Below are 13,155 nucleotides of genomic sequence, written 5' to 3'. Positions count from 1 at the left end.
TATTAATGAATAACGAAGACAATTCTGGTTGTCTGTGAATATCTTCCATAACGTTACTATAGCTAATTACCGTAAATTTTAGAAAGCCGGGTTTGACCGTCGGCGTATGAGCTACAGTACAGTACCGTTATCTAGCTAGCTAACGTTATGTCCTAACTAGGCACAACTAGGTTTGGATTATTTCCCTCAACTATATTCTTTCCCATATATTGTATATCGTTTCCATAAAGCCAACATGGCTTTACACTCATTAACGTAAGTTTCCAATCTAGAGCAGTTCTCACTTTTGTGATAATGAACTAGCTAACGTTAACTAACTAACTAAGGACGGTGACCTGTCCAGACGAGATGTTACAACGAACTGAATCGTCAATGGAGGTCTTCCTCTTTATATAGCCTGCTACAGCATGCAATACTATTAACTCATAAGGGGGCATAACGTTACATGGACAATACTATCCCATTTTGGAAACGTTACATGGACAATACTATCCCATTTTGGAAACGTTACATGGACAATACTATCCCATTTTGGAAACGTTACATGGACAATACTATCCCATTTTGGAAACGTTACATGGACAATACTATCCCATTTTGGAAACGTTACATGGACAATACTATCCCATTTTGGAAACGTTACATGGACAATACTATTCCATTTTGGAAACGGTACATGTACGCCCCCTTGTGGAGGGAAATTAATAGCTTAGATGGAAGCTGTAGATGGGATTCAAATGCATAATGGTATTAATACAGTGTCTAGACTACCTCTTTTGTATAAATGCCCTTCAGAATCCAAACACAGTATTGCCACGCAGCAAAATGTTGCGTATAATCTTTCAAGTCAGCCTGAGAAAATATTGAACAATTTGTGTACAAAGATATCTTGAAATGTGATATTAGGCCTGTATGGCAGTACTGTTACTGTATGGCAGTACTGTATTGGCTAGTGCTTTCTCCAATATGTTCTTCTATTTCGCATGAAATTGTATGTCGATGCCATTTATCTTTCAATATTTTTTAAATATATATAAATGTATATATTGATACTTGTAAGACTATTCTTTGACACATTTTCTCTTCCTTTGAAATTCTTATAGGACAGAACATGGACACAATGCAATTGGGATCAATGAGAAGGTACAGATATGTTGTAGGACAGCTGCATTTGAAGTGTACATTTAACCTACATAGCAGTCAATACAAACTGACATCTATTAGCATACAAATGTGTGCAAATTATCTTTTCAGATCTTCTCAGAAATGAATCAAGTCCATGGAATGGATATAGACAAAAATAGAATTGAAGGACTATCAGAGGTAGAGAGGCGAGGCAGGGGTGAGGACATCATCCTGCTTTTTTGACAGTCCCTGAAGGACAATACAGAAGAGGTATTTGCTCTTATTCCTATGCACCAATCATCTGTTTCTTCATAAACAAGAAAGAAGCACTATACAAAGTAAATGGATTATTGATTATGGTCTGACATGTCTGCAGAAATGTTGCAATTTTGTAATGTGGTTTTTTTTTGTAAATTGTTTTGTAAATATTAATTCACATTTGTGGTGTCACTAATTAAACAATTAATTATTTAAATCAATATTGTTATTATTATTCCCCCCCCCAAAAAAATTGAATGGAGGGTGGACAGGGAAAAAATGGTTATTAAAATATGTTTTTTGTAATGCAGGGAGGGTGGACAGGGAGTTCAAAAATGAACCCCAAAAGATTCTTTGAGGAACCATTATAAGGGGTTCTTCAAATAACTTATAGGGGTTCCCCCACAAAAGTCTCTTCAAATAACTTTTAGGGGTTCCCCCACAGTTTCAATTTGAAGAACCCCTACTTTTTAGAGTGTATATTGATAAAACTCACCTTGTCCGAGAGACATTTACATAGTTATACACAGCCCAATTTGGGATGACTATTTTGGGGCGAAATAGCGGCCACAACAGACAGACCGGATATGGCCCATAATTCAACGTCCTTGGACGTCACGGGCTGAGTGGGTATGACCAAAGTTATGTACTTTGTAGTACATTTTTACACTATAATAAATGTTTCTGATTCCACATCGCCCGTTTTCAAAGCGAGTCGTTGGTTTTTAGATGCAGTCGCTATTTAGCTTTTTGTCTGAAAGTATTTTCTCAACTGCGATACCAACTTCCGTCAACAGATGGCGATGTGCGTCTTTCAGGTGATTCTGTCAGTGTGACGTATAATCTTACACAATCACAACTCTCATATTGCAGTCACACAATGCTCTTCCCAAACATAGCTAATCAATTAGTTGTTTTTCAACAATATTTTAACCTACAGGAATATTTTCTCATTTCTGTCTCATGGTTAGTTCCTAGGATAATTTAACTGTAACTAACTTTTTAAATGTAACTAATACATTTACATTTTTCAATACTTCTAAAATGGGGTCCAGGTTTAAAATAATTACAGGTGCACCTTACTAGCTTATACTATATCATACATGGTCTTAGTAAACACAGATTCTAGTTTTCATCCAGTTCACACAGATAGCTGACTCGGCTGTTTACACCTCCAAGGAGCCCCCCTCACACAGGAATACACACTCAGAGCCTACAAAGCTTTTATAAAAACTCCACTTGTTTTGCTCACCTCATTCTTTTTTTAAAACTACGTTCGAGATGTGGTATCCACTCGGCTCGCTGCCTCTCAGATCAAAGGTGGGTCCATCTGCTCCATTCCCGAAGTGTGGTTTCCCTGAGATCCCAAGTGCACGATTTACCCAGGTCGTCAGAAGCGGTCACCAAGTGAAGATTCACATCCCCATCACCAAATGTGGTTGTTAATTTCTTTAATATCAAATGAGGAGAGAAACTTATCACACAAGTCAGAATTATTCTTAAACTAAACCTTTATTCACTTTATAATAAGGGAGCAGATCAATACAATGCACACATATAAAGTGAATCAATTGAGTGCTCTACGATAATGATGGCTGGTTGACGAATCACCCCCAGATGATTCATTGAGAGCCACGAGACAAAAGTACAAAGGTCTGCTTTTATAGCCAAGATACACCCCTATCAACCTACATGACGAACAACAGATGTATAGAATGGGTCACAAGGTTAAGATTTGTATGAGAGATACTTATAATTCTCAGCAGACAGTATCTGCTGTAAAAACAGTACTCTTTGTGTAGAGACCAGGGTCTGGCCCTGGGGTCATCTCTCCCTGGTACCGTATAGAACAGAAACATTAACTCATGCTCTGGAATGCGGTCTCTTTAGGTTTTATCACCCAAAAGACATTGTAAATGTCCTGTCAGTGTGTTCTCCCAGAGGCCCGTCCTCAGTAGAACACACAGCAGACACAATAGTTCTAAGAACCCTCTATTCTGTTGCATAAAACAACCATTTGATCCAATAAAAGCATTATAACATAATGTTGCAGTTTTGTTCTCAGTGTACACTGAAAGTTGACTAGTAACAACAACTGGGACACAAAAGTCACCCACCATGAGACCCATTAAATCTGCCCAAGAAGAGGCAAACAAAAGAACTGGTGTTTTTTTTATACGTGCTAACGAGCTATACGTGCTAACGAGCTATACGTGTTAACGAGCTATACGTGCTAAAGTCCAACCTCAAAACATAAATGGAAAAACAAAAGCCTGGAACACCTTTCCCCTTAAGACAACAAATAAATCCTATAATTTTTGTTGGACAAGTTTGCTCACCACCAACAGAAAACAACTTCCATTTCACATTATAATCAACTACAATGCTTCACCTTCTACAATATAAACATAGTGTCTACTGGCTGTCAACAATTAAAAACAAGAAAAAACACGTATTTCTAAATAATAATATACAATCGTATTATTTTTTTCTCCTTTTTCATTCTATAGAATCCTAAAACTCACTAGCTTCTAGAACTCTCGTCCCCTTGGAACGAGCCCAAACAAAACTCATCTCCAATACGGAAAACCGTGCAGTCAAAATAAATTGTGATCCATGGCAACGCAATGGCTAAACGCAAAACTATGACTGCCCACCCTTGAAACAATCAGCAACAAAGTTGTCCTTACCATGGACATGTCTGATTTCAAGAGGAAACTCCTGCAATAACCATAGTAACTTTCCAAATCACTGCGGAGCTTCTCTCTCTTTTCAGAGTTCACTCGATAGGCATGTTGTTGGATCGGGGCCCAGTCCCCAATGTCATGCTCTAGTACATTTGGGTTGGCACATCTGAGAATTAACCCTGATATTCTAAAAGAAGGGCAACAATGTCAATATAATTATACCCGAAAATTGTCCGTTGATTGCATAAATAATTATGATTACTAAAAGTTACATGAATTGTAAATATGAATGATCAAAACCAATTGGACACCCCTTTGTTAATATGTATTGTCAATAATTAACTTAATGGTAAGTTAATGGTAAGGCGTGGTATAATAAAAAATATATACATTTTTTTTGATTGCATAGTCTTATTTTCAACGTCTTTTCAATTACATTGTGCTAGGTGGGATAGCCTCAATGTCAAAACACAGTTTTAACGTGTCCAAATCAATAACCAATATGCAGAAACAGTTTGGGATAAATTGAAAACCTAAACATAACATGTGCTATTTACACAAACATCTGCCACAATAATCATATTTCTTGTATTTTTTTTAAACAAGCTCCTTATAAACTGCACAAGCACCAGAAATAGTGTTGTTTTGACAAGTAGCAATAAATCACTGATATCGATTAGGGGGGAAATCAGGTTGTACGTGATGTTGGAATGCATTTAAATGTAGGGGGTCGCTAAACAAAGGAACGCAACACTAATTTGTCATAACTCATCGATATCATGCTAAAATCATTTGTGTGACAGGAGGGAGGTGAGGTTGCACGTCCTGTTAAAACTAGCAGCTCAAAAACCACACTGAATCTGGGAATAATGTGTACATAATGTGTACTCTCATAAATAGTACTCTTTCAATTCAGAGCCTGGATTTTCCCCCTGAGGCTAATATCCATTTCATGTTGAAATCAATAGAACAGGGAACAAACATTTAGGGTTCTACATTGTGACATCATTAAAATACTCCTACTACAATGTTAAAACATTCTACATTGTGACATTAATTCATTGACATCATGAAACAACTGCTTCATCTATTTTCTGATGTTTAGTCAGAGATCTTTTATCAGATTAGCTCTGGTCACACCTATAAGATTTCTCTCCTGTGTGTGATCTCTGGTGCACTGTCAGATTGCTAGATGTACTAAAACTCTTCCCACATTGACCACAGCTATAAGATTTCTCTCCTGTGTGTGTTCTCTGGTGTAAAGTCAGAGAGCCAGATGTAGTAAAACTCTTCCCACATTGATCACAGCTGTAAGGTTTCTCTCCTGTGTGTATTCTCTTGTGCACTGTCAGCTCTCCAGATCGACCAAAACTCTTCCCACATTGATCACATTTGTAAGGTTTCTCTCCTGTGTGTATTCTCTGGTGCACTGTAAGAGAGCTAGAATGACAAAAACTCTTCCCACATTGATCAAAGCTATACGTTTTCTCTCCTGTGTGTATTCTTTGGTGTATAGTCAGAGAGTCAGATCTAGTAAAACTCTTCCCACATTGATCACAGCTATAAGGTTTATCTCCAGTGTGTGTTCTCTGGTGTAAAGTCAGATGGCCAGATCTAGTAAAACTCTTCCCACATTGATCACAGCTTTACGATTTCTCTCCTGTGTGTATTCTTTGGTGTATAGTCAGAGAGTCAGATCTAGTAAAACTCTTCCCACATTGATCACAGCTATAAGGTTTCTCTCCTGTGTGTGTTCTCTGGTGTATTTTAAGTTTTACTGAAGAGTTTAATCTTTTCCCACAGTCAGAGCAGCAGTTAGATTTCTTCCCTGTTGGTCTCTGCTGGTGTTTCTGGTGTTCTGATGTGGAGAGACTCTTCTCTGCCTCTTCAGCATCATGATATTGTTGAGGCTCCCCAGAGGATCCACGATTGTCCCGTCTCTCACCTGTGTGAACGACAAAGTCAGACAGATGGTTAAAGGCCCACAACAGCAGAAATCCACTGTTTATTTGAGGTAAAAGGTGAAAGGTGATGCCCAGAGTGTACCCATGACGTTGTACAACAACTGACGTCTATTAAATTTGACAATTAAGACAGTCAAGATAGTAACAATCGTCATATTTTGTCTTGTTTTCACATTATTGGTAACTACCTGCCGCCCCGAATGTTCTTATAGGCACTTTGGTATTGCCAGCCTAATCTTGGGAGTTGATAGGCTTGAAGTCATAAACAGAGCTGTGCTTCAAGAATTGCGAAGAGCTGCTGGCAAACGCAGGGAAGTGCTATTTGAATGAATGCTTACGAGCCTGCTGCTGCCTACCACCGCCCAGTTAGACTGCTCAGTTAGACTGCAGTTAGACTGCAGTTAGACTGCTCTATCAAATATCAAATCATAGACTTAACTATAATGTAATAAACACAGAAATACGAACATTAGGTCATATTCAATTTAATACCGCTCTTCACAGACCCAGGAAAGGGCGGGGACAAACAGGTGTTGTACCTCGTTTCCCTCCTTCAGGGAAGTGTAATTATAATCAAAGTTACACTCCCTTTCAGTCAGTCAACTTCGGGACAACATACTATGGGGAAATAAAATCATTCCCCATGCTGAACCAAACGGATACTAAATGAAACGGCCCCTGGCAGACCACCCAGACCTTGACCCTACAAGATGCGTCAGTTTTGTCAATTTATTAATTGTCTTTTGTTTGAAACACTCCTGTCGATGTTGAGTAAGGACGCACACCTGATTACACATATAGAAGTAGGACTAGTCTACCTGGCATGCACACAAATGTAGGCCTATAAATGTGCCCATTTGGGGATGACTGATAGTATTTCTTATTGTCTTAACGCACCACCACTAATGAGTTGTGGAGCTTCTCAAATACATTTTTTCTTCACCTCAAACAGCAAGTAAACAAAGTCTAGTCAAAATCAATTGCGAATGACAATAGTTCCTCAAAGTATTTAATAAAAGATTTCCCAGCTCTCGCCCTTTCAATAACCACTCGGCATAAAAGGGAAAAATGTAATGCTCTGATCCAGTGGAAATGTCATAAAATACCTGATTACTTCTTATTCTTCGCACAAATAGCCAACAGCTGTGTCTGTCCCATACTCACTGGCAAACTGAGGGCCCAGAATATTTTATACAATCTTGCTGTCAAGTTTTGGGCCAAACCAACTATGTTTCAACTATGTTTTTCTCTGTATCTGATGTCTCTCTTGCTGCGGGCGATTCCCTGATCCACCTCTACGCAGACGACACCATTCTATATACTTCCGGCCCTTCCTTGGACACTGTGCTATCTAACCTCCAAACGAGCTTCAATGCCATACAACACTCCTTCCGTGGCCTCCAACTGCTCTTAAACGCTAGTAAAACCAAATGCATGCTTTTCAACCGTTCGCTGCCTGCACCCACACGCCCGACTAGCATCACCACCCTGGACGGTTCCGAACTAGAATATGTGGACATCTATAAGTACCTAGGTGTCTGGCTAGAGAGGGAGTGAAAAGGGAGAGAGGCGGAGAGAGGGAGTGAAAAGGGATAGAGGCGTAGAGAGGGAGTGAAAAGGGAGAGAGGCGGAGAGAGGGAGTGAAAAGGGAGAGAGGCGGAGGGGAGTGAAAAGGGAGAGAGGCGGAGAGAGGGAGTGAAAAGGGAGAGAGGCGGAGAGAGGGGAGTGAAAAGGGAAAGAGGCGGAGAGAGGGAGTGAAAAGGGAGAGAGGCAAACTGGATGCAGTTTATCACAGTGCCATTCGTTTTGTTACTAAAGCACCTTATACGACCCACCACTGCGACCTGTATGCCCTAGTCGGCTGGCCCTCGCTACATGTTCGTCGTCAGACCCACTGGCTCCAGGTCATCTACAAGGCTATGCTAGGTAAAGTGCCGCCTTATCTCAGTTCACTGGTCACGATGGCTACACCCACCCGTAGCACGCGCTCCAGCAGGTGTATCTCACTGATCATCCCTAAAGCCAAAACCTAATTTGGACGCCTTTCCTTCCAGTTCTCTGCTGCCTGCGACTGGAACGAATTGCAAAAATCTCTGAAGTTGGAGACTTTTATCTCCCTCAACAACTTTAAAAATCTGCTATCCGAGCAGCTAACCGATCGCTGCAGCTGTACATAGTCCATCTGTAAACTACCCACCCAATTTACCTACCTCACCCCCCATACTGCTTTTATTTATTTACTTTTCTGCTCTTTTGCACACCAGTATCTCTTCTTGCACATGATCATCTGATGATTTATCACTCCAGTGTTAATCTGCTAAATTGTAATTATTCGATTTATTGCCTACCTCATGCCTTTTGCACACATTGTATATAGATTCTCCTTTTTTCTACCATGTTATTGACTTGTTTATTGTTTACTCCATGTGTAACTCTGTGTTGTCTGTTCACACTGCTATGCTTTATCTTGGCCAGGTCGCAGTTGCAAATGAGAACTTGTTCTCAACTAGCCTACCTGGTTAAATAAAGGGGAAATAAATAAAATAAAAAAATAAAAAAATAAAAGTGCGTTGTAGACAGGCCATGTGCAGAAAATGTGATTTATAGTATATTTTCTACCTGCAGGCTGCAATGTTTTTATTTGTTGGCTTTATGTAGACTATTTTTACATAGTTGGCAATGGCAATAAAAGTTACTTTTAGATTTGTATCATTTTCATTTAGATTAAATGTAGATTAACCACAGACAATGATTTTGACTCTTGGTTGACCCAAGATTTTTCTAGTTGGGGCTCTAGCATCATTAAGTTCAGACCGCATCTCTTTAATAATACTTCCTGTATAATATAAACTGACCTGGGATCATTAACTCTGGGACTACTGCATATATCTGTATTTCAATGTAAAGCATCTCTTTAATAATACTTCCTGTATAATATAAACTGACCTGGGATCATTAACTCTGGGACTACTGCATCTATCTGTATTTCAATGTAAAGCATCTCTTTAATAATACTTCCTGTATAATATAAACTGACCTGGGATCATTAACTCTGGGACTACTGCTTCTCTCTGTATTTCAATGTAAAGCATCTCTTTATAATACTTCCTGTTGTCCTGACCAAGTGACCTCTCACCTCTGATCATGCTGTGCCCTCTATGTAGCCAGTTCAGATGCAGGAGGGGTTCACCGACACAGCTGATATAACCTAGAGGATTTAGGGAGAAGGGGAGAGAGGGATGAAGTGAAGGAGAGAGACTGTTATTGAGAAAATAAGGTAGTTAAAGCCACAGTGTTCAACAGGAATCTGTGTGTGGCCTCACCTGGTGTCCACACCACACTAAGTGGCTGCAGAGTACTTTATGCTGAAAAACATGAACGGACCCACAAGGACAAACAATATAGCGTAGTTATAGAAATAACGAAGTGTCTTACTATTCTCCATGGCTGGCCCTCTTGCCTATTTGTTGAAGGTGGAAGGAGCCACAGTTAAAGGGAGAGAAACTGTGAATTGAATAACTGCAGTTGACATAGCTAAGTAAATGGAAGAATACTCTTATTGCAATGTGAATGGCTCTTAAAAGAGCCTTTGGTTGTGCATAGTGTAGTCTATGGTGTTGCCAGGGAACAGCACCATCTTATAAGAGCCTTTGGTTGTGCATAGTGTAGTCTATGGTGTTGCCAGGGAACAGCACCCTCTTAAAAGAGCCTTTGGTTGTGCATAGTGTAGTCTATGGTGTTGCCAGGGAACAGCACCCTCTTAAAAGAGCCTTTGGTTGTGCATAGTGTAGTCTATGGTGTTGCCAGGGAACAGCACCCTCTTATAAGAGCCTTTGGTTGTGCATAGTGTAGTCTATGGTGTTGCTAGGGAACAGCACCCTCTTAAAAGAGCCTTTGGTTGTGCATAGTGTAGTCTATGGTGTTGCCAGGGAACAGCACCCTCTTAAAAGAGCCTTTGGTTGTGCATAGTGTAGTCTATGGTGTTGCTAGGGCACAGCACCCTCTTAAAAGAGCCTTTGGTTGTGCATAGTGTAGTCTATGGTGTTGCCAGGGAACAGCACCCTCTTAAAAGAGCCTTTGGTTGTGCATAGTGTAGTCTATGGTGTTGCCAGGGAACAGCACCCTCTTTGAAGATGTAGGAGGTGAAGATCTCCTGCACACGGATTGCCTCTCTTGCTGCGTTGTTGGACCCCATCCTTGAAACATCCTGCAGAGCAGCAGACTCCTCCTCTGGGACACGGCGGCGAGCTGCAGATCCCCTCCTGGTCCTCGTGTTCATCTCATGAAGTTACGCAGGACACAGGTAGCCTTCACACATCTGAATTCCTCCAGGAGGCAGTCCCAGATGACCCTGGTCACCCAACCTTGCAGTGCCCTACACGGTAACTGTAGGCAATCGTTTTGAAGGAATCTCCAGTTACAAGGTATCTGTAGGAATATGGAAGACAATGTAATTATTAGACTGTTACATCACCAGGTCATTGTGGATTACTAAAGTATAATATTCCTGATAACAAATCATGATAACATTGGATTGATAGATGCATGGGCACACATATGTACATGTGTAGCATGTGACAATAACAGGATCATATCAAGGACGGCATCACAAATGAATACATAAATACCACTTGAAGCTTGATGATGAGTTGATCATTTGAATCAGCTGTGCAGTGCTGAGGCAAAAACAACAATGTGCCTCTGAGTCCCCAGGACTGAGAACCACTGCTCTCCATTGGGACCTCTTCATATGTAGACTGGCTTTCATAGCGCTCTTTATCTGAGGACAGAAAACCTCACAAGAAACACACTTCATTATAGTCAAATTACACCACACTGAATATTATGTTACTATTATCTCCGTCCTCACTTCTAGGGACAGGAACTACACAAAAGTACCTGCCCTATCCAGAATAGCCTCCTCTCTCACTGACAGTTGGGGCTGCTATCCTTTCACCCTCCATGCTGTTAGCTAGCTACCTACAAATGCATTTGGAGTTTGTTTTTTACAGTGATAAATAGATAGCTAGCTAATATGAAGTTAGACAGCTGATGATATTTAATTCACTTAGCTATCTATCTATACAGACTGGTTACCTATTTAGATGTGATATGAAAGTATTGTGTGAAATTATTTTGATGTTAAAGTATTTAAAATTATTTTGATGTGATATGAAAGTATTGTGTGAAATAATTGTTATGTGATATGAAAGTATTATGTGAAATTATTTTGAGGAGTAACGGGGGCAGAGAATCAGCAGTAGAAACAATAACAAAGCGTACTCCCTGCCCGTTTCGGTAAAAAGCTGAGGGATGGGGCTGAAGAAATGCAACCATCCATGATATCAACATGATAGTTTTAACCATGTTTTGAGGATATACCGTGTTTGTTTATATTTACTGACAAACATTGGAGTAAATAAAGCTCATATTTTGGGTTCTGATGGGGTACGACAGTTGAACTAAGCTCATGAGGCATTTATAAGTGATTTCTTCAAGAAACAATGGGTACATATCATTAATGTATAAGTCCCAAAATGGATGTAACAACTGCTGATTGCCCCTTTAAGACTACATATTGGGCTAATCTAATAGGAGATATTGAGGACTACAGTATTTCAGGTATTGTCATTGGATGCATTTGATCAATTGTTAACATTTTGTTGATGGTCCACTCTTGATGTTCTACACGTTACAGTGTAGCTTCAGCCATTCCTACAGAACAACATTAAAGTGTAGAACCCCTTTACTGCATATTGGTTCAACGACTGCAGAGACGGTACTTACTGGGGTTAAACAGATCTCCAACCTCCTCTTCTTCCTCCAATGTGACAGTCATCTCCCCCTCCTCCTCTTTCACACCAAAAACTGCATCCTCCTCTTCTTTTACTGTAACATCCTCCTCTTTCACATCCTCCTCTTCTTTTACTGTAACATCCTCCTCCTCTTTCACTCTGAACGCGTCTTCCTCTTCTTTCACTGAAACGTCTTTCTCTTCTTCTTTCACTGTAACAGCCTCACCTTCTACTTCTTGTTTTACTGTGATATCCTCTTCTTCCTTCTCCTCTTTCACGACAAAGTTCAGCCCCAGAGCTTCTTTCTCCGTCCAGCAGATCACCTCTTCTTTAACAAGAGGGGAGTAGTTTAGGGAGCTCATGGTCGGAGATGTTAGCTAGCTAGCTATCATTAGCGACTAGGCTAGTGCTAACTTAACCAGCCAACTACTATAGCTGACTAATACAAAATAACGTAATATTCAATTAAATAGGTTAACAAGTAGATACGACAGAAGTGTGTCTAAAACACAGTAGCTAATATACACCGAAAGCGTATAAATAGCTTGAATCTTTCGGCTATGTTGGCTAGCAAGCTACCGAGGTGGTTGACGAGCAGTTTATGAAGAACCGTCCACTAGATTATACGTCACGCTGGCAGCGTCGCCTGAAAGACGCACATCGCTGACTGGAGGGGAAACGCAGTTGAGAGAAATATTTTATTTTCAGACAAAGATTATTGTAAATGGATTTAATTAAATAATACTATTATATTGAGACATACAAAGACAGGAATGTGTTGATTGATTAGTGCGGATAAAAAATGTTTACTACAGCACATTTAAGGCAGTTTCATTAAGTTATACTACATCTAAATTAGCAGCTAGCTACTGTAGGTCTATGTAAATGTATATAATGAACAGACTAGGTCTATACTGCTCCTACATGGTGTAACAATACATCATGTAGATGTATATAATGAACAGACTAGGTCCATACTGCTCCTACATGGTGTAACAATACATCATGTAGATGTATATAATGAACAGACTAGGTCTATACTGCTCCTACATGGTGTAACAATACATCATGTAGATGTATATAATGAACAGTCTAGGTCTATACTGCTGCTACATTTTTGTATTATTATGTGTTATTTATTTCCCCTTTATTTAACCAGGTCGGCCAGTTGAGAACAAGTTCTCATTTACAACTGCGACCTGGCCAAGATAAAACAAAGCAGTTCGACACATACAACAACACAGAGTTACACATGGAGTAAAACAAACATACAGTCAATAATACAGTAGAAAAATAAGTCTATATACAATGTGAGCAAGTGAGGTG

At 39.8% G+C, this 13,155-nt stretch overlaps 4 protein-coding genes across 6 annotated transcripts in view; all 4 read right to left on the bottom strand.

The window, feature by feature from the left end:
- Window positions 1-13,155, bottom strand: part of LOC139549743 (gastrula zinc finger protein XlCGF17.1-like) — a 627,316-nt gene that overhangs the window by 217,190 nt on the left and 396,971 nt on the right. The window contains exons 1-4 of one of the 3 annotated variants that reach the window (XM_071360481.1): window positions 11,822-12,430; window positions 10,663-10,829; window positions 9,171-10,462; window positions 3,575-6,015 (exon numbers count right to left, since the gene is read on the bottom strand). In XM_071360481.1, coding sequence (XP_071216582.1) covers window positions 10,310-10,462; window positions 10,663-10,829; window positions 11,822-12,191 — 690 coding nt within the window. In that variant the 5' untranslated portion in view covers window positions 12,192-12,430 and the 3' untranslated portion in view covers window positions 3,575-6,015; window positions 9,171-10,309. Of the gene's footprint in view, window positions 1-3,574; window positions 6,016-9,170; window positions 10,463-10,662; window positions 10,830-11,821; window positions 12,431-13,155 lie in introns of those variants that run through there. The other 2 variants (XM_071360461.1, XM_071360471.1) reach the window with 2 other exon arrangements.
- LOC139548119 (zinc finger protein ZFP2-like) overlaps window positions 1-13,155 on the bottom strand; it is a 408,144-nt gene that overhangs the window by 128,882 nt on the left and 266,107 nt on the right. The gene's annotated exons all lie outside the window — the stretch shown is intronic.
- Window positions 1-13,155, bottom strand: part of LOC139548854 (zinc finger protein 180-like) — a 300,106-nt gene that overhangs the window by 117,950 nt on the left and 169,001 nt on the right. The window lies entirely within an intron of this gene.
- The window catches only part of LOC139550153 (chemotaxis regulatory protein ChePep-like), a 214,713-nt gene that overhangs the window by 51,591 nt on the left and 149,967 nt on the right, over window positions 1-13,155 (bottom strand). The gene's annotated exons all lie outside the window — the stretch shown is intronic.

Source organism: Salvelinus alpinus, chromosome 2 (assembly GCF_045679555.1).
Source record: "Salvelinus alpinus chromosome 2, SLU_Salpinus.1, whole genome shotgun sequence".
Taxonomy (NCBI): Eukaryota; Metazoa; Chordata; class Actinopteri; order Salmoniformes; family Salmonidae; genus Salvelinus; species Salvelinus alpinus.
The sequence above is the reverse complement of the archived record's forward strand: the minus strand, read 5'-3'. Positions and strand labels throughout refer to the sequence as shown.